The sequence below is a fragment of the Poromitra crassiceps genome (genome assembly GCF_964638095.1).
Source record: "Poromitra crassiceps genome assembly, chromosome: 6".
NCBI classification, from domain to species: Eukaryota; Metazoa; Chordata; class Actinopteri; order Beryciformes; family Melamphaidae; genus Poromitra; species Poromitra crassiceps.
The window spans coordinates 42,107,868-42,134,361 of NC_139627.1; the positions used below are offsets into that span (position 1 = coordinate 42,107,868).

At 43.8% G+C, this 26,494-nt stretch overlaps 2 protein-coding genes across 2 annotated transcripts in view; one reads left to right on the forward strand and one right to left on the reverse strand.

Annotated features, from left to right (window-relative positions):
* Positions 1 to 276: 276 nt before the first annotated feature.
* On the forward strand, positions 277 to 16,351 carry dnajc3a (DnaJ (Hsp40) homolog, subfamily C, member 3a). Its single transcript, XM_083639382.1, has 12 exons — positions 277 to 428; positions 1,326 to 1,436; positions 1,536 to 1,660; positions 2,033 to 2,107; positions 6,422 to 6,574; positions 7,539 to 7,720; positions 8,539 to 8,658; positions 9,988 to 10,093; positions 10,239 to 10,359; positions 12,767 to 12,899; positions 14,573 to 14,721; positions 15,844 to 16,351. The coding sequence occupies exons 1-12, from the start codon at positions 347 to 349 to the stop codon at positions 15,999 to 16,001; spliced, it is 1,515 nt and encodes a 504-aa protein (XP_083495508.1). The 5' UTR covers positions 277 to 346; the 3' UTR covers positions 16,002 to 16,351.
* A 727-nt stretch (positions 16,352 to 17,078) lies between these two features.
* uggt2 (UDP-glucose glycoprotein glucosyltransferase 2) overlaps positions 17,079 to 26,494 on the reverse strand; it is a 45,069-nt gene continuing 35,653 nt past the window's right edge. Inside the window, exons 35-42 of the mRNA XM_083638540.1 lie at positions 22,224 to 22,328; positions 22,032 to 22,116; positions 21,522 to 21,704; positions 21,192 to 21,352; positions 19,810 to 19,924; positions 19,567 to 19,683; positions 18,290 to 18,449; positions 17,079 to 18,093 (exon numbers count right to left, since the gene is read on the reverse strand). Of these exons, the coding sequence (XP_083494666.1) occupies positions 18,071 to 18,093; positions 18,290 to 18,449; positions 19,567 to 19,683; positions 19,810 to 19,924; positions 21,192 to 21,352; positions 21,522 to 21,704; positions 22,032 to 22,116; positions 22,224 to 22,328 (949 nt within the window). The 3' untranslated portion in view covers positions 17,079 to 18,070. The remainder of the gene's footprint in view (positions 18,094 to 18,289; positions 18,450 to 19,566; positions 19,684 to 19,809; positions 19,925 to 21,191; positions 21,353 to 21,521; positions 21,705 to 22,031; positions 22,117 to 22,223; positions 22,329 to 26,494) is intronic.

Below are 26,494 nucleotides of genomic sequence, written 5' to 3' on the forward strand. Positions count from 1 at the left end.
ACACACACACACACACACACACACACACACACACACACACACACACACACACACACACACACACACACACACACACACACACACACCTCTTCAATAGGACACGCTGACTTTGTGCTGCCGTGGCTCCTCTCTGTTGAACCAGTAGAGGTGGGCGGAGTTACCCAACAATTCAGCCAATCACTGCCCCCCACGACCGGTCGACTGGACTTTCTGACTGGGAATGAAGTGATGAATAGCTGCCTGTCACCACATGGGACTGTCAAGATAATGCCTAGTTAAAATAACATTAGCTAGAGTTTGTTGCAAGAAACTGCAGGGCTTGTTTGATCCAGCTATTGATCTAACCATGGTTTCCATCAACCATATAGCGCACAAAGTCTCGACTTACATGCCATTTGTTCTTGTTTTGATTGATCTGAGATATGAAGGTAAGAAACTGACTATTACATCTCAAATTATTGCGTTAACTGTTATACGTTATAATTTATTTGAGCTTTGACCACTGTTCAGTCAAGCCATTCAGCCTGCACAAAGTAGAGTACAAGTAGAGCAACGTTAGCTAACGTTAAGTTTGCTAGCTAACTAGCTAGCTAGCTGGCTTTCTGGCTGGAAAACAGTAGCGATAGCTGTTATTTTGGAGCTGCTAGCCAGCTAATGAGGTTTTTAAAGTTATTAGCCCAGTTGTACTCTCAGAGAGCACTCGGGTTTCCTGGTTATGATTGTCACCTGATTTCACCTCACTTCTGTACTAGCGAATCACTATTTACAGGCGGAATAGCCTGTGTACCATATGCTCAAAACATTGATGTCATGCCTATTGTGTTTATTATAAACTCGTCAAAAAAAGTTTGGAAACTTCTTGTTGTAGATCATATCTCAGCTGTTACTGTATCCTCAGCATTGTATCATAATCTCATCATAGGCTTGAAAGCTATCCCAATGCAGTAAGTAAGATATTGGAGAGTGCCTGTGTGCAGTCTGTTCCCGATTGTCTGATCAGAGAGCCATATCTGCCCTAAAGGTCCTGCAAACCTTGTCACGGACCTTGGCCTTGAGTTTGGAGATAGTACCAGGGCAACAATAGAGTCAATACCAAAAGGAGAGCATGCTTGACATTGGCAAGGAAATTTGGCAAATTTCACTTGCAAAATGCATGATCCATACAAGAGGCATATTTGTAAAGGAAAATGTCCAGGCTTTCCAATGAGATATGATACAATGCTGAGGATACAGTAACGGCAGCGATATGATCGACCAAACACAAGTTTCCATACTTTTTGATGAGTTGATATGTTTGACATGTCGGTATTGTGAATGTTTCTCAGGGGTGAAATGTGGCAGGGATGGGAGTGTGGAGAATCACCTGGAGATGGGGAAGAAACTGCTCGCTGCTGGCCAGCTAGCTGATGCCCTCTCTCATTTCCATGCTGCTGTGGGTAAGTCACAGAAATAACCAAACTGTTTCAAACCGATTTACCTCAGGTGATTAGGAAATATAACTCACAGTATTCATCTTAATGGTTTTGTTTGTCCAGATGGCGATCCCAAGAACTACATGGCGTACTACAGGAGAGCTACAGTTTACCTAGCCATGGGCAAGTCGAAGTCTGCACTGCCAGATCTGAGCAGGGTTATAGAACTCAAGCCTGACTTCACATCTGTGAGTCCCACTGTGAATGTTAGCTCATGTTACAACTTTTCAGTCCTGGGCCCAAATGTGAGAAATCCACTCTTACCCTGGCACCCAGGCTTTTTTTTTTAAACAGGTGTACTCTTGTCATGTTGAATCCACCTGAGACATTCTGAGTCTGTGTCTGACCCAATAGTGTAAAGAAACACATTTACACTAATAGTGAGAAGAAGTTGCTATCCTATATGTGCACATTTATACCGCAACTCAAGCCAGATATTGCCAGGTCCAGGCAAGCATGACTACGTTGTGAAATAGGTCAGTTATGTCAGCTGTGTTAACAAAGTCTAGAGATTATATTTACAGCTTTTAACACGACAAATTCTCGCTCCCTCTCAACAGGCAAGACTTCAGAGAGGAAACCTCCTTCTGAAGCAAGGCAGGCTGGATGAGGCAGAGAGCGACTTTAAGAAGGTGGTAAGTACAGTATAGTAATATGCCGTTTGAACTCTATGGGAATGGGACTGAGTAGAAGGCGACTCTTTAATTGAGGAAGTAACGTTCACCAGGAGGTGTCAGTGTTGATCTGAGATTTGAAAGGCTACGCTGAAGCATGAGAACTAGGCTTTATTGTTTATCCTTATGTTTTTGGCACAAAATGCAATTGAAAAAGAAGACCGTTGCACCTGTACAATCATAAGCTTTTCATTCATCAACATTGATTGGAAGAAGGACAATTGGGCTTTTCTATGCAAGATGCACATTTATTTAATTTGTTACCGTGTATAACAACAAGCCAAGGATGATCATTTGATGATAATTAAATTGGTGGCCAACTCTCATTTGGGTCTTCAGGGATCGTTTGCAGGTGCTCGTTAAGGAGCAAGAGTGAAACTCACTAATACGTTTCCCATTAGAATAACCATTTTACACTGAGGTTTCATAACACTGCCAGAAGAGAGAAATGCCCTTGTTGCTTATCCTTTAATTCGTAGATTCGATTGAAAGCTGCTGAATGTTCAGGTGAGGTTATCATGACTTGCTAATTCCTCTTGTGATAGGATATGAATGTCAGATATCGCCATTCATCACATTGTGCCACCGGGCATGTGGCAAGGCTGTAGTCCCCTAAGCCTGTCCTCATAGTTTGTCCCTTAGCCTTTTCATTGTATTTTAATGAATACACAGAGAAGCCACCAGCTTTTGATTCACACAATTATCTCTAAATTGAAGCACAGCAGTTAAGTCTTGCATTCCTTTTCTTTTCTTTTTTTCTCAGATTTGTTTATTAGTTTTTTCAACAACATACAGGTGTTCAAAACGTAATTTGTCACGCTTTGATATTGTGTCAAATATAGTATGCAGAAGAACAAGATCTTGCACAATCCAATGACAGAAACATAAAAAACAACACCAACACAAAAACAACACAAAACGTACATATTGGTCACCAAGAAGAAAAGAAAAAAAAATCTATACTAAATTTACATAATACAGAATGATACATTCCAAATCCACCATCTGTGCATGAGAGACTGTTACTCTGGAATGACAGTAAACTCCAACTTTTTAACGTGTGTAAAAAAGGGGCCCCAGGTTTGATCAAATTTGGCAAGTGAGCCATTTACAGAGCACCTGATTTTTTCAACTTTAACAAAATAAAGAATGTCCCTGATCCATGCGGGATGAGAGGGGGGTGCAGTTGACTTCCACCTAAGCAAAATCAGACGTCTAGCTAATAAAGTTACAAAAGCAACAAAGTTTGCTTTATATTTTGGAAGCGGCAGAGTGTGAGGCAGAACCCCAAACAGTGCTGTAATAGCTGTTGGTTCAAATTGGGTCCCAGTACAGTCTGAAATTGATTTAAAAATGTCCAGCCAATAACTGTACAGGGAAGGGCAAGTCCAAAACATGTGAATATATGTAGCAGGAGCCCGGCGACATCGGTCACATGTAGGGTCAACATCCTTATAAATCCTAGAAAGTCTGACCTTAGTGAAGTGAACACGGTGAAGGATTTTGCATTGGGTCAGACCGAATCTAGCGCAAATAGATGAGGAGTGAACCCGATGCAGAATGTCCTCCCACAGTTCCTCGGAAATCTCCTCACCCAGATCCTCCTCCCACTGGGTCTTTATATTATGTAGTAAGGCTGGGCGCAATGAATGAATATGTTGATACAGACAAGAAATCAAGCCCTTTACAAAAGAAAATGGAGTTAAAAAAGAGTCAATAGGTGAGGGCTCCGGGAGGTTGGGAAAATGAGGGCTTAAATTACGAACAAAACTGCGGATCTGTAAATATCTAAAAAAAGAATGTCTCGGTAGAGGAAACCTCTCAGAGAGCTGCTGAAGGGATGCGAAGGTATTGTCAATGTATAAATCACTAAAAGTCTTAATTCCTGAGTTGGACCACAAGGAGAAGGCCTTATCCACCAGAGAAGGATGAAAGATCGGGTTAGCATTCCTTTTCTAATAGACTGTAATGGGAAACTTCAGGTGGCTACGCTGGGTTATCGGTGCTAAGCTGGGTTATTGGTGCTAAACTGGGTTATTGGTGCTAAACTGGGTTATTGGTGCTAAACTGTATTATTGGTGAGATTTTTTTTTAATGCAGGTTAGGAAAAAAAAGTCAATTTCTGATAGCGCTCCCGAGGTGTCGAAAGTTTTCTAATTGAAATCAACTGTCGTGCCTCCTGCTTCAAGATGGCAAGGAGCCATATACCCAGCAGAGGCCAATAGGCGTTTGGACTTGTGCAGTTTTATGTGGCTCATATTTTGCTGGTAGGATCTCAATGGGTCTGGCCTGAGGTGCATGCTGACCTCACCTGCTGCTTCAGCAGTCCAGAACACTGGCACGCTGTAATGCATCACATTTATGCATTACTCTCTTTCCCAAGGCTGAGCTAGCAGGAAACGCTTACGGGACAGCCGGCTCTATTTGTAAAGGATGTGCCATTAGCTGAGATTGCTCTGGTGAGGATGATGACCTCTGTGATGAGCATGATTATAGTGTAATGGGTTTAGGGACTGCTTAAGTAAGTACTGCTGTGGCTGGCAATGAATGAATGAATTTATTCGATTTTTAAAGAACACATATACAGTAACACTGCACTGCAGTCATTACATACATTAAAAATCACAGAGGATGAAAACACAATAAAGCCAGAAGGCTTATTTCCATTGCAGTCCTCGAGGACAGCAATTAGGGTTGGGTACTGTTCACATTTGAACCAATACCAGTACCGGTACCCAACGGTACCTTTTCTCGGTACTCTCTCCATAATTACAAACCCTGTCATTTCAGTTGTGAAAAAACAAACTTAAACTTAAACTTATCAATTTCAACATTGTTATTTATTTTGAACATTTTACACACAGATGCGCTCTCAGCAGGTACCGAAATTTGGTACTCATTGGTCCTCGGTAATAATACCAATGTAATTTGGTATACAGTGTACACTGGTACATTTTAGTTTACAAGATTATTTCAGGTAAATTACCCTCTTATTTAAACCGTAAGTTTACACCCTTGGAAACCACCCATAACCTTTGGTCACATCGTTGGTTTCAATACAAAGTGCCTCCTGTCAGAACAGAGGCTGGTAAAGCAAGTCTGTTCTACTATGGTCCTTGGTCCTGGAATGATCTGCAAGCCAAACTCAAACTCGAGACCCTTATCTCCTTGCATGATTTTAAACTTAGAATTAAGGAAGTGGCTACTTTTGGTTGCAATTGTTTCAACTAATATGTAAATACACAATTAAATATTGCTGCCCTTTTATTTCACTGTAGCCATTGTAATTTTAGTTGTTTTATCTAAATTGTAACATAATGTCGTTGCTTTTAGGTGCTTTCGTTGTAACTATTGTAGCTGTGTTGTGATTTATGCAGTCCTGTTAATGTTTTGTTTTAGTCCCATCTATGTTGCTGTGTGTCTGTATTCTGTAACTTGATGTTGTCATGTTAAGTTTTTTCACGTTGCTGACCCTGTCTTGGCTAGGTCTCACTTGTAAAAGAGGTTTCAACCTCAATGTGACTTCCTGGTTAAATAAAGGTAAAAATAAATAAATTGGTCGTTACCCTTGAAAGTACCGACATTCAGTACCCAACCTTTTTAACAGCAATGCTTTTAAAAGTGAAAGTTGGTACAAGTATCTTTTCAAACATAAGAGCTTGCCTATATTGGAATGAGTTGGATAGAATCAACATTTCCTAAGCATATTACCGTAATGCTCTACCGCAGGGATACTCAACTTGCTTTGCCCAGGGGCCAATTTTGCAAAAATGACAGGAGGCCAGGGGCCAGTCAATAAAACATTATTTTTTCTGTAGTGGATTGTAGGTTTTTGGGCTGTCAGCCGGAGTTTAGTCTCACAGTTTTTTGCATAGTAGGATAGTTAGTTAAGTTAAGTACATATACTGTAAGTGCCTGGGTGGCGAGCAGACGGCCATATTTGACAATTTAGCTGGAGCTCAGTCAAACTTTATTTAACGTTCGGTTTCATTGTGAATTAGAAAATGGTTGGGGGGCCATTCTGCACCCTATCGCAGGCCACATCTGGCCCCCGGGCTGCAAGTTGAGTATGACTGCTCTACCGTCTGTCTCCTCGTGACTCTTCCCTGGCTTCAACCTTTTTTTGCCTCTAGCTCTTCCTCTGCTCTCGTTAAGTCCCCTCGTCTTCATCAGATAGAGGAATGTCTTCATTCCATTCAGTTGGTGGCTAAACCGCTTTAAATCACCGCCAGCAGGACTCGATGTCATGCCTTGTCTCGCTGTCTCTTCCACCAGCTCAAGTCCAACCCCAGTGACAAAGAGGAGAAGGAAGCCCAGAGTCAGCTGACCAAGTCAGATGAGATCCAGAGGCTGGTGGCTGAGGCGCACAGGAACTTCAACAGCGGGGATCACATGACAGCTGCTGCCCAGCTCGACGCCATCATTGAGGTAAGGAACACGAGGGCTGTCCTCTAAAAGTCGAGTAGTCGATTATCAGTCGAGAGACCCATGAGTCGATGGAGATTCCTCAAGTCGAGCAGTCCCCCCATCTAAATTCCAATCTTAATTTCATTTGTTACTTTAGTCTTGTTTAGATTTATTTAGGCCTATTAGTTTTTGAGAAATAGGCTAAATAACTGTTCAAGTTGTTATCCATGTAGGCTACATGTTGTTTTCATGTTTAATGTTGTGCGGCAGGGGTGGCCTAAAGGTTAGAGAAGCGAGCTTGTGCCCGGAAGGTCGTTGGTTCAATCCCCGGGACCGGCTGGGCGGGGAAAGTGAATAATTAAAAAATATATATTTGTGTGTCCTGCTGTCTCATTATTCAGACAAATCCATTATCCAATAGCCCAGCGTCGGCAATTCAAATCTTGCATGATCATAATAGTCTCTTATTGATTTTTAAATGCTCAAAAATATGTCCCCATCACTCTGTTGCATTGACTGATAATGTGGTCGAAATAATCACTGAAGATATTCTTATTCTTATTTTTTATTTTTTTGTTTAGAATAGTCCGATTCGACTGGCAGAATCCTGAGTCGACGACAGCCCTAAGGAGCACACCTTGTCAGCATCGCATAGTTTAAAATCATTTAGGAATTTCAGCCAAATTATGGAAATGACCAAATTCCATGATTCCACCTGTTTCTCCCCCCCTGCATTGCAGAAATCATATGGGCCTACTACACGGATAATGTTAAGATCAAGAAGAAGGCTTCATGCTGACATTTTGTCAGTAATTTTTTTTTATGCCTGTAGAGCTTTTTCTTCTTCTTTTATGTGAGATGTTTGTGTCTGTGATCAGCACCTTCTGAACTCTCTTTCAGTGTGCCTAACGCCCACACAACACTGTCAATGTTATCAGCATTAGTATTGCACTGCGTCTTACATAGCATCTCCTGCCTGTTCCAGACTTGTGTTTGGGATGTGAGCTCTCGGGAGCTGCGAGCAGAGTGTTTCATTGAGATGGGAGAGATGGGGAAGGCTGTCAGTGACCTTAAGGCCACCTCCAAGCTGAAGAGCGACAACACCCAGGCCTTCTACAAGCTCAGTAGCATCTACTATCACCTTGGAGACCACGAGATGTCCCTCACGTAAGACCAACTTTGAGTGTACAGTACATAGGTTGCTGTACTAGATGCTTGGCATTGTGCCAAAAACCAGAGTGTGTCACTATGAGAAAATGTCCCGATTACTAAAAAGAATTACAGAGCAAATACAGCAACCCCCCCCCCCCCCACACACACACACACACACACACACACACACACACACACACACAGAGGATATGCACCGTATTAGCTCTCTCTAATGGACTACATCTCAATATTTGTTGTCCAGTGACATTAATTGAAACACTTCTTCCCAACCTTTATCGTCTTATGTACCCCTTGAGCTGTTTTGCCGTGCCAATAATAATAATAGTACCCCCTCATGTGTGTTGATGATGCTCCTAAATGTGTTCTATTAAACTCATATTAAACTGTTAGCATTCTAACACAACTGATGATTAAATGAATGAACAATTCTAACAAGTTTGCAAGTGAAGCCATTTATCCAGGTTTGCTACTAGCAACTGCGTGCAAACCAACCAGCTAGCAAATTGCTAGCTAGTTGCTTTGCACGCAGTTTTGACATGTGTTGAACGGTGACCTCTTCACAGAGTAGTGTAACAGTTGACACCTGCCAGGGGGAACTAGTTGCACGTACCACTTTAGCAATGTGCTTATGAAATTACTTGAAGGGGTACACATACCCCTATTTGGGAAAGTTTCTAGCAGTTTTTTTTTTCTATCTGGCCTATGTGGGTAGTAGCACGTTTGTCATATTGCACATCATATGATGTCACAGAAAAGATGTGACTCTTTTAATCACCCTCACCTATTTCTTTTATCCTCCTCTGTGATCTCAGTGAGGTGCGTGAGTGCCTGAAGCTGGATCCCGATCACAAGCAGTGTTACAGCCACTACAAGCAGGTGAAGAAGCTCAACAAACAAATCCAGTCTGCAGAGGAACTCATCCAAGAGCAGAGGTGTGTGTGTGTGTGTGTATGTATGGGTGTGAGTACTCATGCAATGTGAATTGTGTATCCCTGTAATATAGCCTGAACAGCAGGGATTGCATCACCAGCAACCTAGAATGACAGCCCGTGTACCCACAGGCATCCTCACCTGCTGGTCGTACAAACAGACAGGCAATGCTCATCTCAACATGAAAGGGCTGTCACATCGTATTTGGCACACATCACATTAGATCATCTTTACCATTCTGCAAGAAGGGAGCCTGTAAAGGAGTGGCATGATGTGGCTGCATGGTTAAATCACCTACCTGTCTCTGTCCCAGTGTCAGCATGGTTAAAGCACCTACCTGTCTCTGTCCCAGTGTCAGTATGGTTAAATCACCTACCTGTCTCTGTCCCAGTGTCAGTATGGTTAAAGCACCTACCTGTCTCTGTCCCAGTGTCAGTATGGTTAAATCACCTACCTGTCTCTGTCCCAGTGTCAGCATGGTTAAAGCACCTACCTGTCTCTGTCCCATTGTCAGCATGGTTAAATCACCTACCTGTCTCTGTCCCAGTGTCAGCATGGTTAAATCACCTACCTGTCTCTGTCCCAGTGTCAGTATGGTTAAATCACCTACCTGTCTCTGTCCCAGTGTCAGTATGGTTAAATCACCTACCTGTCTCTGTCCCAGTGTCAGTATGGTTAAAGCACCTACCTGTCTCTGTCCCAGTGTCAGCATGGTTAAATCACCTACCTGTCTCTGTCCCAGTGTCAGCATGGTTAAATCACCTACCTGTCTCTGTCCCAGTGTCAGCATGGTTAAATCACCTACCTGTCTCTGTCCCAGTGTCAGCATGGTTAAAGCACCTACCTGTCTCTGTCCCAGTGTCAGTATGGTTAAAGCACCTACCTGTCTCTGTCCCAGTGTCAGCATGGTTAAAGCACCTACCCGTCTCTGTCCCAGTGTCAGCATGGTTAAAGCACCTACCCGTCTCTGTCCCAGTGTCAGCATGGTTAAAGCACCTACCCGTCTCTGTCCCAGTGTCAGCATGGTTAAAGCACCTACCTGTCTCTGTCCCAGTGTCAGCATGGTTAAAGCACCTACCTGTCTCTGTCCCAGTGTCAGTATGATTAAAGCACCTACCTGTCTCTGTCCCAGTGTCAGTATGATTAAAGCACCTACCTGTCTCTGTCCCAGTGTCAGCATGGTTAAAGCACCTACCTGTCTCTGTCCCAGTGTCAGCATGGTTAAAGCACCTACCTGTCTCTGTCCCAGTGTCAGCATGGTTAAAGCACCTACCTGTCTCTGTCCCAGTGTCAGCATGGTTAAAGCACCTACCTGTCTCTCCTCATTTTAGGTACGAGGACGCAGTGAGCAAGTACGAGGCGGTGATGAAGACTGAGCCCAACATTCACCATTACTCCCTCCATGCCAAGGAGCGCATCTGTCACGCGCTGTCGCAGGTAAGAAAGTTAGGTTAGAAAACCATATTTTTATTTTATTTCTAACAATTGGATTTGTGTCAAACGGTCTGGTTATGAATACGAATTCAAAAGTATTGAGTGGTCAAGCAAGTGTCTGTAATGTGTGCGTGTGTGTGATGACCAGGGCCAGCAGGGGAGCAGAGCTATTTCAGTGTGCAGTGAGGTGCTCCAGTCTGAGCCAGAGAACGTCAACGTGCTGAAGGACAGAGCTGAGGCCTACCTCCTAGAAGAGCAGTATGAGGAAGGTAAGCACTCACCTGGTGGCATGGATGTTTCTTTATTTTTCAACTTGATGGACTCCAGGGCAGCTCACACTTAAGCCATTGAATGCATTACTCTCCAAAAAGTATATGAATTTACTAACACCAATACAAGTGATTTCTCAAGTTGCGTGTTCTTAGCCCCCCGCTTTTTTCTTACCACCTCAGGTTAGTTTTGTGATGAGAACATTAGGAACGCACAAAAAGGTGTGGACCAAAGCAACTCAGCAGGCAACTAGAATATCAAAGCGAAAAAATTAGCTGCTTAGAGTTTAAGGTAATGATGAGAACATTGAAATAAAGAAGCTAAAATGTTTGTTTTAATACTACAATCAAGAACCACAGATCATCAGTTTTATTGTAGGAGTCTGACGCATGTGATCCTTGCGTATAACTCTGCACATAGTCTGCAGCAAAAGAAATGCATTGCAGTTAAGTGTCCTGGCTTTCACTGAGATCCAGTCAACCTGCTTTGGTTGTTGTTCAGTCAGATGAATGTAGAGTGCGCTGTTTTACCATCAGATCAACTCCTCTCAGTGCAGGAAGCATGCAGGCATTTGAATGGGACATGATCACATCCAATCAATCCAAGTCTCATTTCACACCGCCTGTTTGTGCATCACCATTTCAGTTTGAAGGTGGATGAAATTTAAGCAAACATAGTTTTTACATATCAAATTTTGTTATTGCACATGGCCCCCATGTCTTTTGCCTACAAACATCAAACATCTGTTAAAACCCCCGACGTGAGCCAGTATCATTACCACTGGGCGTGGAGCGCAGTGTGTTTTTGAAATACGCACAGCTTGCAAGATCTAGCCTTGCGGGCTGAAATTATGCACAGTTGCTCATTTATCAAGCCCAACGTAATTCTTGGGTGGCAGTGCCAAGGCGGGCGCGCACACACACACACACACACACACACACACACACACACACACACACACACACACACACGCACTGTTTTCACTATCTCTATGATTTCTGTTGGCAGATGAGGGATTATTAGTTTGAAGCAGTCTCCCCTGTCGTCAAATTGCTGAGAGTCATCCTCCTTGCCCGTGAGCTGGCTGTCTGCCAGCACTCTGTGCAAACAGCCAGTGGATATTTTAGTTGAAATCTCTGCCTACAAGTACATCTTCTGTTTTATCTGTCAAATCTGTTAGAAATGTAGCAGAAGTCGTCCACTCCTCATCAGTGTGTTTGGGCACAGAGTACCAACACGATGTCACAACACTGCTTCTTATAAAAGATGGGGGGGAAACGGAGGATCTTACTGATCACTAACTATCTAAAAGGCTGCACTGCTAGACCGTGACATTTACTGCCTTAGCATTTAAGCTCCTGCTTTAGCCTTTGATTTCCCTTCCAGTTGCTCAGTGCAACAACTCAAAACACTTCTGTGACTTCCATTACAAAGTGAAGAAGTGCAGTCAGATTAAACCTCCCATGGTCTACTTGTTAAGTTAAAAAATATATATGTTCAAAAGAATCAGCCGAGATAGTTTTAGCTTTTATTTTTGAGAAGATAAGAGGAAAAACTGAGTGCCCAGCATTTTTTATTTATTTTTTTGTCCTTGAACAAAAATCATCACAGGCAAGCAGTAAGAAAACCCCACACCAAGCCTGCTCTCCTCTCCATCAGCTCTGCAGCCACAGGGGAGGCTGGCTGGGCAGTGGAGGTGTAGATTGCCAGTAATAACACACTTTATCTGCTTAGGCATGAACACACCAGCAGGTGGGAGCGTCAGCCCTCACGCGGGCTTTTAAACTGTCAGAACCCATGGGCCTCACACTCAACACACACACACACACACACACACACACAGAGCGTGCGCACACTCATTACAAACACACACACACACACACACACACACACACACACACACACACACACACACACACACACACACACACCTCAGTACACCTCACAGGGTAAACAAGCCTCAAAGCACGGAAACATGCCCACACAAACACAGCCTGGAGCGGCTGCACCTCGAGCTGAAGGTGATGGGGCTTGAGTTGCTAAATGAATAAAGTGGTTTACTACATGCCTACACTGCAGGATTGTGCAGTTGTTTTTTATGGGATGTGAGTGGTTACCAGCTGTCATTGCAAAGAGCATTAGTATTAGTTAGTCAAGCAAGATCCTGTGGGTCATAATGTTTGTTAAATCAGTGAAGATTTGAGAAAGTGATTCAGTGCCTTGTGCCGTTAAGTGTGTTTGCGCCGAGACACTTAACGCAGGGTGGATGGATGCCAAAATAAGTGCTTGAACCTGGTCTGCTCTTGAATGCTGCTGCTGCAACCATTAGTAGCCGTGAATGAATAAGCGATATTGATCATATCCTGCATTGTTATGCCCTCCCCCCCTCCTTCCCCCCACCCACAGCTGTTAAGGATTACGAGACCGCGGGTCAACACAGTGAGAATGACCGTCAGGTCAAAGAAGGCCTGGAGAAAGCTCAACGGCTCCTCAAACAGTCTCAGAAGAGGGACTACTACAAGATCCTGGGAGTGAAGAGGTGGGAATTTCAGTAAAGAGAAAACATCGCATGGATGCAACTGGGACTTATCCTCAGTGATGTACCCTGGGGTCATAGGATGTTTCGGGTTTCGCAACATCATACACCCTCGCCCAGGTGACCCAGCCGGGGCTGGCCAAGCCCCAACTTACGTCCCAGTAGCTACCCACGGTCAGCCCTCTAGGAAGGGTCGAAGGTGGTCACGTGGTCAGGGCCACTCAATCCGCTGCTCCGGAACTACTCTACCGGGACCGGGGGGGAAGGGCTCTGGTACATAGAGGGACCGGGCTCTGTGGGTTGCCACCCGGCCGGGCTCCTCCCTCGTCTCACCAGGTCTAGGACCTGTGCGCTGCACCAGACTCCCCCGCTCCAAACATCTCATTCCGACATGATGGTATCTTGGTGGATACCATGCAGTACCAGTAATTGGTGGCACTGCAGACTCCACTTGCGGCTTGAATGGCCATCCTAAAAGGCCTCTCGTCAGGAATAAAGTGGAGTTTTTATAGAGGTGTATATTCCATACAGGGAAAGTCAGGGTTTTTGTGATAAATTCACTGGGGAAGTCAGGGAATATCAGGGCATTTTATGAGTGGGTCACATGTTCCTTACTCCAGGAATGTACCAGAAGGTATTTTACAATATTCTCCACAGGAAGCCCACATGGAAACCAGACTGTTTATTCCCTTTTGAACCTTTCTGAACTGAAAAAAACAACATGAATGAACCAAGGAGTAACTGACTTACTAATGAGAAGTTATGAAATATTACACCAGGGCTACAAGTAGGAAACCCAGACACTTGGTCCAGTTTTGACAGGTCCAGTTTATGTTGAAAAGAAGGAAAAGGTTATTTGCGTGGTTCTAGATCACACATGGGCAAAATGCGGCCCCCTGGGCCGGCCCCTGGACCATCTCAATCTGGCCCTCGTCGTCCTCAGTGACACTCTGCCCATTTTCAACCAGCTTTGTATCATTAGAACATCAGTAGTATATCAGAAAACTGTAAACGGTTTTGAAGTCTGTCATTTAATTTAACAGTTATTGAGTGTTAAAGTGTGGACCAGTGACATCACTGGTCCACACTAACTCAAATTAATAACTCATTAACTCAAATCAACTCTCAATAACTGTCAAACTAGATGAATGATGAATAGTTTGACAGTTATTGAGAGTTGATTTGAGTTAATGAGTTATTCATTTGAGTTAGTGTGGACCAGTGATGTCACTGGTCCACACTTTAACACTCAATAACTGTCAAATTAAATGACAGACTTCAAAACCGTTTACAGTTTTCTGATATACTACTGATGTTCTAATGATACAAAGCTGGTTGAAAATGGGCGGAGTGTTCCTTTAAAAGAAAACAAAACAACCCCCAAAAACTCAATAAAAGGAAGAATTATGTTAATAAATCTAATCTGCTCCAGCCATTGGATTTGTATCACTATGGTATATTATATCAGGGGATTAACAGGAGAAATTACCAATAACAGAGGGAGAGAAGGTTAAAAATAGGGAGACTCCTGTGAAAATCAGAAGTGTTGGCAGGCATGATGTCCAATGTGTGGCCCTTTGCTTACTTTATGTAAGTCAGTACGGCCCTCTGGGGAAAGAAATTGCCCACCCCTGTTCTCAATAGATGTGCTGATGATGCTGTTCTTACTGCCACAGAACCGCCCAGAAAAAGGAGATTATCAAGGCCTACAGGAAAAAGGCACAGCAGTGGCACCCGGACAACTTCCAGGACCCAGAAGAGAAGAAAAGGGCTGAGAAGAAGTTCATAGACATCGCTCAGGCCAAAGAGGTTCTCACTAACCCAGGTAAGAAGTTGAAACTCTGGTAGTGTCAATGGGATGCTCTTCCCCTTCAACTACACAGGAACACCCACCAACGGCTCCTCTAGAATATGAAGCATTCATAACACTTCACGTACCCTTTGGAGAAATACAGCAGAGCCCTAATAATGTTCTTTTTGTTGCTTTCTGCTAACATATTTGAGGATTTCTACTCTCTCCACTGCTGTCTTGCCATTTTTATTTATTTATGCATTTTATTTATTTTAACTTTTGCTAACAAAAGTTTGAAGGAGGTTGTTTTCGGTTTGTTGGCAAGATATCGCAAAAAGTAACATGGATGAAATTTGGTCGACAGGAATATAAAGTAACAGAAATTGATGAAATTTTGTGGACATTTAACCATTGGTGTACGACTCAGTTGATTAGATTTTAGCGGTCTTGGAGTTCTACACCAAGCCCGATAACACAGTTCAGATAGTTCAGGGATCCCCTTTTTTCTATTAGGTCACACCATTACAATTAACCCCTTAATTAGGCAATATCAAGTTAATGTCCGAATGATTTATCAGCACCAACTTGCATATTTTCTGTATGTCCCATTCACGCATACTGTATTTTACCTTGACAAGATTGTTGGGCTCTGTTAGCCCTTGTTCACACAGGACGCCTAACGTAAGCAGAACTGAAGCTTGAGGCAGGCTCACGCTTAACCGTTCACACAAGAAGCCTTCTCTTTTCCTCTCAGCGCCTACTCGGCGCCTTGAACCCGCCCACAACTCCCATTGACTTCATGCCTGGCTTGACAGATCAATGCTCGGCTTCAACACGCGTCACGCTTGGAATAGGCGTGAATCCTGAACGATTGCTTGAGCAAGGCGTGAGCGTGGCTTCAGCGACGCACACGCGCGGGTGGTGTGAACGTTAACAAGGACGCCTAAATGAAACTTGTGGGTTCAGCGTAGGTTGAGCTTTAGGTTGAGCGTTGCTTCGGCGTCCTGTGTGAACGGGGGCTTAGGCTGCTACACATTTAGCAGGTTTATCTGTGGGGATTCTAGGTGCTTAACCTCGTCTCTTAGTAAAATAGTATATTTCTAATTCTGTAGGTGCAGTTGTTGAATATTGATGTGTGGGCTTGTTTGTTTCTAGAGATGAGAACAAAGTTTGACCACGGTGAAGACCCCATGGACCCAGAGAGCCAGCAGGGAGGTCACCATCATCATCACTTCCACGGAGGCTACCAAGGCTTCCAGGGTTTCAACCCCTTTGGCTCCGGACCCTTCAACTTTAAATTCAACTACAACTGAGGAAGCTCACATCCAGCACAGCTGGAGCTGATCTTTGTATCGTCCTCCCTATTTAAAGGGAAAAAACGCTGGTCCAAAGAATGCCAACTCATACCAAGAGAGACTCATGAAAATGTGTTGGCGCAAATGGTCACCTTAATCCAGATCATATTAAAGATGCATCCTTGTTGTTGAATGATACAACTTTGGTTTCCATTTTGGGAAGGTCTGTTGCTGTGCTAACAAATCTCTGCCATGTCTGAAACGGCTCTTATCTGTAGATTCCAATCAAGAGTAAAGGGTTAATTCCAAAGTGACACTTACACCCTATCGGTGTATTGGACACTCTGAAATTCACGTCCATTCTTAAGATGAATCTGTACATGGGTACAGTAATATTTTTTATATGGAGTTTTCCTGAACTGTAAATAAAGATTTATTTATGCTTATTAATTTGAACTGAGGTGTTGGCCTAGCCTTTTTCAGTATTGCTGTACATCTAAGGTTAGAGAGTAGTTCCACTATACTGTATGTATTTGAACTAGTTCAACTGCACCAGGAGTTAGTGAACTGGACTGAAGCTATACATTATTTTTTCCAATGTTAACTTCAGGATTTAATTACTAAAGCTACAAAAGAAGACTGAAACCCATGGACTGAGAGAGTCCTACCCTCTTTATTTTACTCCCAAACCAAAGCTCAAAACACTTTCTTCTTAATTGTCAGCATAGATGTCAGCATCTGTCCGGAGTGTGCAGTGTAGATAATTTGACAGTTTTTGTAAGCAGTCGAGTCTCCCACACTGCACATACATGTCAGACAACTTTTCCAAGAAGCTTTGACAACCTACATGTGTTTAGTAATAGTAAGCAAGTAAAGCTGCACTGTCTTCTATCTCACAAGAAAAATAGAAATAGTAAGCCCGTTGTACCATGCCCATGGTGTGGAACAAATGAATTATCGCACAACCACACTTGGAACAAAACAAATCCAGAAACCGCTTTTGTAATGGCTGGGTTTTGTAACAACGATAGATTTAATTTTTCACACCTGAAATGACAATTACAACAATGTAAACATTTCCATTTGACACAACAGAGTGAGAGACTGTTAAGACAGAAACAAAAGTACTGTGGGTTTCAGTCGAGCAGCAACACCTTTTCTCTTCCTGAGACAAAAATAGTTTTATTCTGTAATTTAAGGTATTGAAAAATTCAATCTAAAATGTAACACGACAAACGCTGTATATACAGAAGTTGTAAACATACTGTAATAACTTAAAATCCTATATTTTACCTATAGCCATGACAGTGTGCAAATGAGGATCGATTCATGACTTGGCGATAATGAAGGTTATCCTGATCTGCCTCGAAAGCATTATAATATTATTATATCACATTATATCACATGACTTGGCAAGGAGGATACAGATGACATCTGTCTGTATATCATGTATGGTGTTAGCTACTGTTTCTATAACAACTTTGCAGCAGGTAGTGAAATGAACCTCACAGTTACTGTAGGGGGTAAATAACCCAAAATCCATCAATAACTTTGGTGTGGGCATTTAAAGGCATGGCCATTGATTTTGAGTCATTAACAATGACAATTAAGAATACATACAGTAATGCATAAGCTTTGTGAAAGTGAGTTTTAGATTGTGACAAAATAACCGTGCAAACCACTATAATCAAGTTTAAAACGTCATGATTAGATTCTTAGGGATGTGCGCCTTATGAAGTCGATTCTTATACAGTATCAGTGCAATCTATGCCATATGTCTTCAAACACATCTAATACTTAGCACCAGTATCATCCGTTAAAGTCTCCCTGTGTTGACTTCATATTTCAAGGTCTGACTGTAGTGTTGACAGTATACCGCGAGTTAACAGTTGGCGGTTAACAGATTGACTTTGTAAGACACTGTTGTATTGACCGTAGAAAAAGGTATGTTTTGAAAAATATTTCTATTCATTTTTCCCGAGTTCCATCCAGACGTAACACTCCATGGCTAGGATTTGTTGGAAATGTACATAATCTTCAAGCTTCACAGGAGGACTGGGTGCTCTTCAGCATGGTGCTGGCAGACGTTAAAGTTCATCGCGCTGGTTGTCTGGAGTGAGAGCAGAGGGGGAGAATTGTTTTGGGAAAATGAATGCGGTGGTCAGGGACAGTGCATGCATGGCACACCAATTTGGCCAAGAAAAAGGTCTGTTATACAATAATAAGATGCAGTGACAGCTAGTTTGACTTCTCTGTCCTATAGAAATGGGCAGACATAGATGCAGAAAATACATCTTTTTGTTCACCTTGTTTTTGTTGTGAGGGCGCTGGAGTCTGTGTTTGTGTTGCTGCGTCTTCCTGGATGTGTGTCAGTAACCGTTTGATCTCGCTGTCATACTCCACCCACTCAGGCACGATCCTCGCCGCTGCCGTTAGCTTGGGCTCCTTGGTCTTTGGGTTATTGCACTGTAGCAGAGAAGCAGACAAAAGACATCACTCATGCTACCAATGTCCTCCCAGCAAGCCGCATCTTCACGCCCAGCACTCTGTGTGTGTGTGTGTGTGTGTGCGTGTGTGTGTGTGTGTGTGTGTGTGTGTGTGCGTGCGTGTGTGCGTGCCGTGTGTGTGCGAGTGTGTGTGTGTGTGGGGCGCAGAGATTTCAACCTGATTTGATTTCCTCTTCTGTTAAAAGGACATTAGCCTGTGTCTCGTGTGTCTGATTTGCCGAGCGGTGTCCCACGCCACTATGAGGAAATTGTTCTTATTCCAGTCCAGTGGAGCCGGTCCAATAATTCTCTCAATTAGTTGAAGATAGTGCAGGATTGCAGGATTGCTCCCCAGTTCATGCTGAGTGACTCATGGACATCAGTGGCTGGTGGGAATAATACTTTGGTTTCAGTTTGAGTGCTGTAGCTGCTGCACTTCACTACTGTAACCATCAGAGCTGCACTAGAGGTGGTCATCGACAAAAACGATTCCCCTTATCAGCCCGACGTTTCAACCTGAGCGAAAGAGCGATTCACAGTGAGAATATAAATGGCCTTCTTCTGGCTTTGACTGCGTGAGCGAAATACTAGAAGAATACATTTGTTACATGTGCAATTTAGCTAAGATGCTGTAGATTTTTCCTGGTATGTCATTTAGCCTCCTCCTGCTCGTTAGCATGTGGTGCCTCAGAGTCAGATGCAGGTTGTGTGGGCCTCACCAGGTCTATGCTCTTGTTAGCATGTGGTGCCTCAGAGTCAGATGTAGGTTGTGTGGGCCTCACCAGGTCTATGGTCTCGTTAGCATGTGGTGCCTCAGAGTCAGATGCAGGTTGTGTGGGCCTCACCAGGTCTATGGTCTCGTTAGCAGGTGGTGCCTCAGAGACAGATCTAGGCTGGGTGGACCTCACCAGGTCTATGGTCTTGTTAGCATGTGGTATCTCAGAGTGAGATGTAGGTTGTGTGGACCTCACCAGGTCTATGGTCTCGTTAGCATGTGGTGTCTCAGAGTCAGATCTAGGGTGGGTGGACCTCACCAGGTCTATGGTCTCGTTAGCATGTGGTACCTCAGAGTCAGATGTAGGTTGTGTGGGCCTCACCAGGTCTATGGTCTTGGCTGTGGCTTTGGAGGAGTCGTCGCACCACGTCTCACACCACATCCACTCCTGGGGCAGAGACTTGATGGCCACCTGGTGGATCATGTTGTTAGGAAGGTCCTAGAAAGATCACAGAACAAAAAGTGTTTTAATTTAAGGGCACATTCTAATCTTGAGACATTAGCCAACAACTATAGATGCCAGTAGAAATAACTGCATGAGACCATGAAATGATCTTTGAGTTACCTGGTCCAGGTTAGACAGACTGTTGGGGTCTTGGCTCAAGGCTTGGTACTGGCCACGTAACCTGTCGCCAGCTGCAATCTTACGGAACTTCTTTAAATCGACTACATATAAAGCACTGGTAGGAGAATGGGAGAAGTGACAGAGAGAGAAGAGAAGGGCGGCACAAGGAGAGCGAGAGAGCAGGTGTGAGAAAATGCTGAAACCACTTCCTGAAGTGGAGAATCCACAGGAACGCTCCTGCTAGAGTGACTTACCAGAGATAAATGCCCCACAGGCACTTTCATATTATATTTGTATGTAGTGTGGCATTATAATACACCCAAAGGTGCAGTATAGAAACTTTACATCAATTATCAGGTGTGAGTCATGCCAGAGGGTATCCGTTGCCTTACGAGCTCCATGGGGCGGATCATCTCCCCCTCCTTGCTGCTTCTGTCCTGCCCCGTGGAGCCAGGCAGCACACTGGCTTCCAATCAAATCAGTGTAGCTTCCTGATGGCCATGTTTTCCCTCCCGCTCAGCCACTGCTGCAGTGGAAAGCTCTGCTAGCCGGGTAGCTTCCTCTGCTCAGCAGAGCTGCTAGCTGCCAGCTTGTTAAGCCCCATCGAAGGAGCCAGAACTCAGTGCCACACGCCCAGCAAGGAGCCCTGCACTTTCTGTTTGGCACTTAGTCCTTTCCCACTTTAATTTGTACCCTGCTTATAGACAATATCATATATAAAAATAGGGGCGAGATAAAAATACAATAAGTCTCCATATTTTTCTTCTTCCTCTGTCAGGAGGAGCCCCCACAGTGCGTGGGGCTTAAAACAGCAGGTCCCGCCATAGAGTAATGAATAATTCCTCTAGTCTAGATAATTCTCTGAATCCAAGCCAGAAACGGGTAATGACTTACAGGCGACAGGGAAAGATCTCTTTTCATGATTTGTGTGCAATGTGGGTACAGTATCTACCACCTAAGCAGTGTTGTCTCTCTCCTTTATTCTGCTATGTGAAGTAGAGAGACGAAGTCATGAGTGCCTCCGGCTGAATAAACAGCGTGAATAGCCTAAAAGGAATCACTGGCTGTCAGAAGCAGAATGTTTTGAATGCTAATATTTTGAAATATATGGATTTATTCTGCCAACTATCCTTGAGAGAAAAAGGGGCTTACCTTCATTTTCCACACACACACAATAACTACAGTAACAGTGAAAGGTAGAAGGAAAAGGATTATACTGTTATTATACATAATGTATATTTTGTAACAAAAAAAAAGTCCTCCATGTACAATAGCTGTTTGTGCTTGTACAGGTAAAATGTCAGAAGTCCTTATTGGGCAGGCATAATAGTTTGTGCTGCTGTTAAGTCATTTCACATTGAAGTATAGGTGTAGGTGTGTACCTGATGTGGTACTTCCTGTGTCCCAGATGAGAGGCCCAGTAGCCGCTCCTCCAGAAGCGGTAGCCGTCCATTTCTCTGCGGCTATCGCAAAACGGGGTGTAGCCGTAAGGGGCGCCCTCCAGGTTCAAATCCCTCAGCTCCTTCAGATCAGCCCGCACTATCTGCGATGAAGGAGGAGGAAGGATACGATGAAGTACCTCTTCAGTCCTCACCTGAGATCTTCACTCTGTTGCTGGGACTGATCAGTGGACAGATCACTGCCCTAACAGCTACAGCTGGGACTGATCAGTGGACAGATCACTGCCCTAACAGCTACAGCTGGACAATTACCTGGTCAGCATCTACAAAGATGATCTTGTCCACAGCCAAGGGGAAGAGGACATCCAGGAATAGGATCTTGTAGCCCCAGATGATGCGCTGCTTCTCAGTCTGCTGGTGCAGCCAGCGGGGCCACTTGTACTGCACTAGTTCATACTGGAAGCCGTAGGAGTCTGCCATGTGAGGGATGGTCTCCTAACAACACCAAAAACAACACACCAGAGGTAAAATACCCAAAGCAGCAGCAAGTCTTTTTTTTTACAGTTTTGGTTTGACCCAACAACTATACATCTAAGAAACACCTGGGGCCATTTTTGTGATTTAAGACGAGTCACAGAAATAGTTGCGTATAGATTCACCCCTATAGGAAAACAGGGAATAAAACACAAACCATCACAAAGACTGAAGCAACCCACAGATCCTTTCTTTGCTCAGTACACATAAATCTATGCCTCCCTGGGATAAAGTTTGTGCGATCAGGCAGGTAGGCAGAAAGTTTGAGTCGCGAAGCGAGGCAGGTACCTTGAAGGAGGGGGAGAGGTAATTCTTGAGGAACCAGAACTTGACAGGCGTTTTGGTATGCCGAAGTACGGACAGCATCATTATTCTGGAGCAGAGAGACAGATAGAAAAAGTGAGGGTGAGTCTCAAAGGAACAGGGCTAAAACAGAAAGTGAGCGTGTGTGCGTGTGTGTGTGAACTGAAAGTGACCCACCTCAGGAAGCGCTCGTACAGATGGCCTGAAGCCACAGAAAAGATGTTCAGAACATCTTCTTTCTTCTTGGCGCCATCATCTGACCTGGAGCCACCACCTGTGATGCTGTCAAGGGTCACATTGCACACATAAGCCTGTTGTCTTCTGATGGATGCTGCATACTTTCAGAATATAGTGAAAAAACACACAAGCCAAGAGCCACCATGCTTTTTGTAGAGCCAGGAGCAAAAACACTCTAATAATAACTTTAACCGCCGACACAGAAATACATTTTCAAAACAAACCATGCATTTTATTTGAGGAAAATAAGGTGTGTTTTAATGAAAGAACTACACAGAGGGTGACAGTGATCTGGCACAGTCTGACTAAGATGGAGTATTTTACAGCAGGAAGTGCTGGCTCTTCTCCAGAGAGCTGAAGTAATCATCTCATTAGAGCACAGACACAGAGAAGGCAGCTGCAGGATCTAATCAGGTCCTAATGCTTTGCATAGATAATGGAGCGCTGATAATACAAGCTAAAGAATCCAAAAGCACTCATTTGTATCTAGTGGTTAAACAGCTAACACAGATGCACTGGTCAGTTTAAGCATCATGACAAAGCTATACAGTACAGAGAGAAAAGACACATCCAGATCCTAGTGAGTCTGTTCCCTTTCCCGTTCAGTTTTCCACTCCATTTTACTATTTGATTTCACGTGTTCAAAACACAAGTTAACAATCTCTTTGTCCTATTATAGAGAGGCAAAGTGGAACGTCACTTCCTGCTTCAGCACTGTACCAGAGATTTTCATCCGCCGTTTATTTTCCCATAGACATTTCGTAAAATGCTTATAAAATAGTTGTACGCTATAATCGGGAGAGACCATAGAACATTTAAACATCGAACAAATATTTTCTTTAAACCCGCATTTTTTTACGTTTTGGTCCCAGCGATCTCTCCTGTTTCTAAATATATCTGTACCGTATGGTTTGAACCAGTAAAACTATTTTTATACGCATTTTACGAAATGTGGATGGGAAAATAAATGGCGGATGAAAATCTCTGGTACAGTGCTGAAGCAGGAAGTAGGCGGTCACTTTGCCTCTCTATCCCTCCAAATACAATGGATTCCCACTGAAACACCAGAGTGATTTGAGCTCAGATAATGGGGGGAAAAGCCAAAGGATCCTTCTAAACGTTTGAGCCACACAAACATACCCTAACCGCTGTTGAAGCACAACGGCTCATGATGCAACAAGGCACATTTGGTGGACAGAAACGAGGACTTGTGCTGGAGGGCAGGGTTGTCTGCAGTCAAACTGTGCATCCTTGTCTGTCACAGACTGCTGATGAGGGGAGAGTGTCTCTTCCACACTCAATCAGGACCACAGCCTGGCCCAGAGGCTCCAGGAAAAGACTGCTGGGGTGTGGAGGGAGCACAGTTTGCTTCTCCATGTCCTCTACCACCAACTCCGACACATGCGTGCACACACACACACTAGTAGAATAACTCTTTCTGTCTCCTCACACTTGACTTTACACAAAATCAATGGGCTTCATTCACAAATCTTTTCATAAATTGTTCTTACTTTAGTCTTAAGAAACTTGTCTATGCAAAACCAACGTAGAATTCATGAAGCATGCACACACAGAGTCTCGAATTTTGTGTATTTCAGGTGTATCTGATGATGAATGCCACTTGTTCCACAATGGGCCTTTTTCACCAACAGCCATTTTGTGTCTAAAAGGCAGGACGAAACACAGGTGCAAGCAAAACATAATGAGCGTTTCCAACTTTCAATCCCTTTTGGTGTTCCAGTGCTGGGGCGCTCGTTAATGTTTTGCTTGCACCTGTGTTACTTCCTGCCTTTTAGACACAGAATGGTTGAGGTGAAAAGGGCGAATAGGATCGGATGCTTGAGCCTGTTGATGCTGTTTAGACGCCCTGGTGACTCCATAAAAGACCTGCTGTCTGAAGGGTTATGCGCAAATGGAAAACATTACTGGAGAGGTGGAGAATGGCAAACAGGCCCAAGAAGAAAACATCAAATTCTGAAATGTGTTGTTGTCAGGAGTGAGAGAGGGGAGAGAGAGAGAGAGAGAGAGAGAGAGAGGCTATAAATATAGGCTATACTTTTTAAAAGTGTAAGCGGTGGAGTGACAGCAACTCAGGGGGAGTGATGCTGTCAATACTGCAACATCAGAAACACACAACTTGAATTCAATGAAAAAGAAGCAGTTTGTTGAACACTGGTTTGATTCAAGCAGCATCTGATGGTAAGCTCAGACTTTAGACTATATAAATAATACTGTTGGTTTTGACTGTAGCTATTGACAGGGCCTTTCTTCCTGCGGTACCCAAGCACCTCCTACAGCCTTCCAGCTCAGTATGCTGCGCTCGCTCTGTGCTGGAGGGAGTGCGCATGCGACCTGCTGGCTGCTGAGGGCTCTGAAGGTTTATCAGTCGTGGCTTTAGCAGTGTGGTCAACGCATAACCTCCATCACCTAGAGACAAACTAGTTAGTCTTGAGACTGGTTAACCTCCATTCAGTCCAATGTGCGCTGTGAGTCTCTAGCAGCAGCACCTGCTCAAGACACACGACCACCGTGCTGTTCTGCAGCACCAGCGAGTCGTGGCTCTCTCCTGGACAGCTGGAAAGCATATGTAGGAGGTTTAGGTTGGCGTCACAAATTAATTGGATGTTTATGGTGTGTTATTGTTTGTGATTTAAATAGGGAAATGCGTTTGGAGATGGTGCTTCTTTGATGCGCAGACTGTCTCTCCTGTGGTAAGGTAAGATAGAACTTTATTGATCAATAAATAATGTAATAATATGTAATGTAATAATATAATAATTCATCACTATAATCACTTATGTTTACAACTGAATAATTGAGGATGAATTTGTTCATATCGGCCTATAACTTTTAATAATATTGTTATTATCACCATGCTTACAAATGGAAACACATTTTGTTGTTAATATGAGGTCTGTAACTGCTTTCCTAGATTTTGCTTAAAGAATAAGGCATTCTAAGTAGAAACTATTCAATGCATTTTTCCATACACACGTAGATTTTGATCGAACCAAAGAACAAATTCAGGTAAGAAAAACAAATGCCGAAAATCCTAAATGTTTGTGGAAACGTTTGTAAGTACTGAAGTACTAATCTGATCGTACACACGTTTTGTGAATAAGGCCCATTGTTGTGTCTAAAGAGGCTACATGAGTTTGTGCCTTTCTTGTCAACATTGTTCCCCATCCCTCTCTCTCTCCCTGCACTCCGCTGTATCTTCTCCTCAAACCAAAGTGCTGCTCTTCCTGGTTGGGCGAGCCGGCTTTTGGGGTGTCACCGCCCCGCTGTGGTCTAGGGGCTAATCCAGCCATTATGAAGGGCCCCCAGCGCTACAGCGGGAACCCCAGATAAGCAGCTTTAGCTGGTCAGGTGAGAGCCCGTTTGGCTGCCTCGCACCAGATAATCCGGACCTCTGGAAGGATCCGCAGAGCTCTGGCTGAAGCCTGAGCAGCGGCCAGCACTAACTCCAGAGCTGGACCGACCTCTACATCTAGCTTTCCTCCCACTCTGTAGCTTCAGCAGCCTCATCCTCTTTGCACTGTATATACTGTATGGAGACCATCTAAAGAGAAACACATCAAGACGTTTGCCTGGAGTCTTAAGGCTATGGATCTTTGCAAGTTTATCTTGCTTTCTAGTTCTACTGAAGAATCCTTTCATGCATGCTTCTGTGTGTATAGGTGCAGAGAAGCAAGCAGACAGACAGATACAGACAGACGGATATAAAGATAGAAATATATATATTTAAAGCATAAATCCAGCCAATTTCACCCTGGAGTCTGGACCCTATTTTGCTTCACTATAGAGCTACTTCTGTGCTGCTTGCCTGCCAATGGAAAGACCACAAATCAAACCCAAAAGCACCCACAATCTGAAGTACCCAATGTCTTTTTCAACATTTTGGCTGCTCACTTATGATACATCCTACAGAATGAGGGAAACTGTCCTGGGGTCCGTCTGAATTAATTTTCTCCTCAACAGGTTGGCCAATCAATCTGAAACTGCACATGGCCATTGAGTATCGGCATAGGCAGGGACTGACGAAGCTGACTTAAATGGTAAATGGCCTGCATTTATATAGCGCTTTTATCCAAAGCGCTTTACAATCAGTAGGTAGTCTACATTCACCCATTCATACACCGATGGCGGCAGGCTGCCACGCAGGGTGCCTACACACCATCGGGAGCAATTTGGGGTTAAGTGTCTTGCCC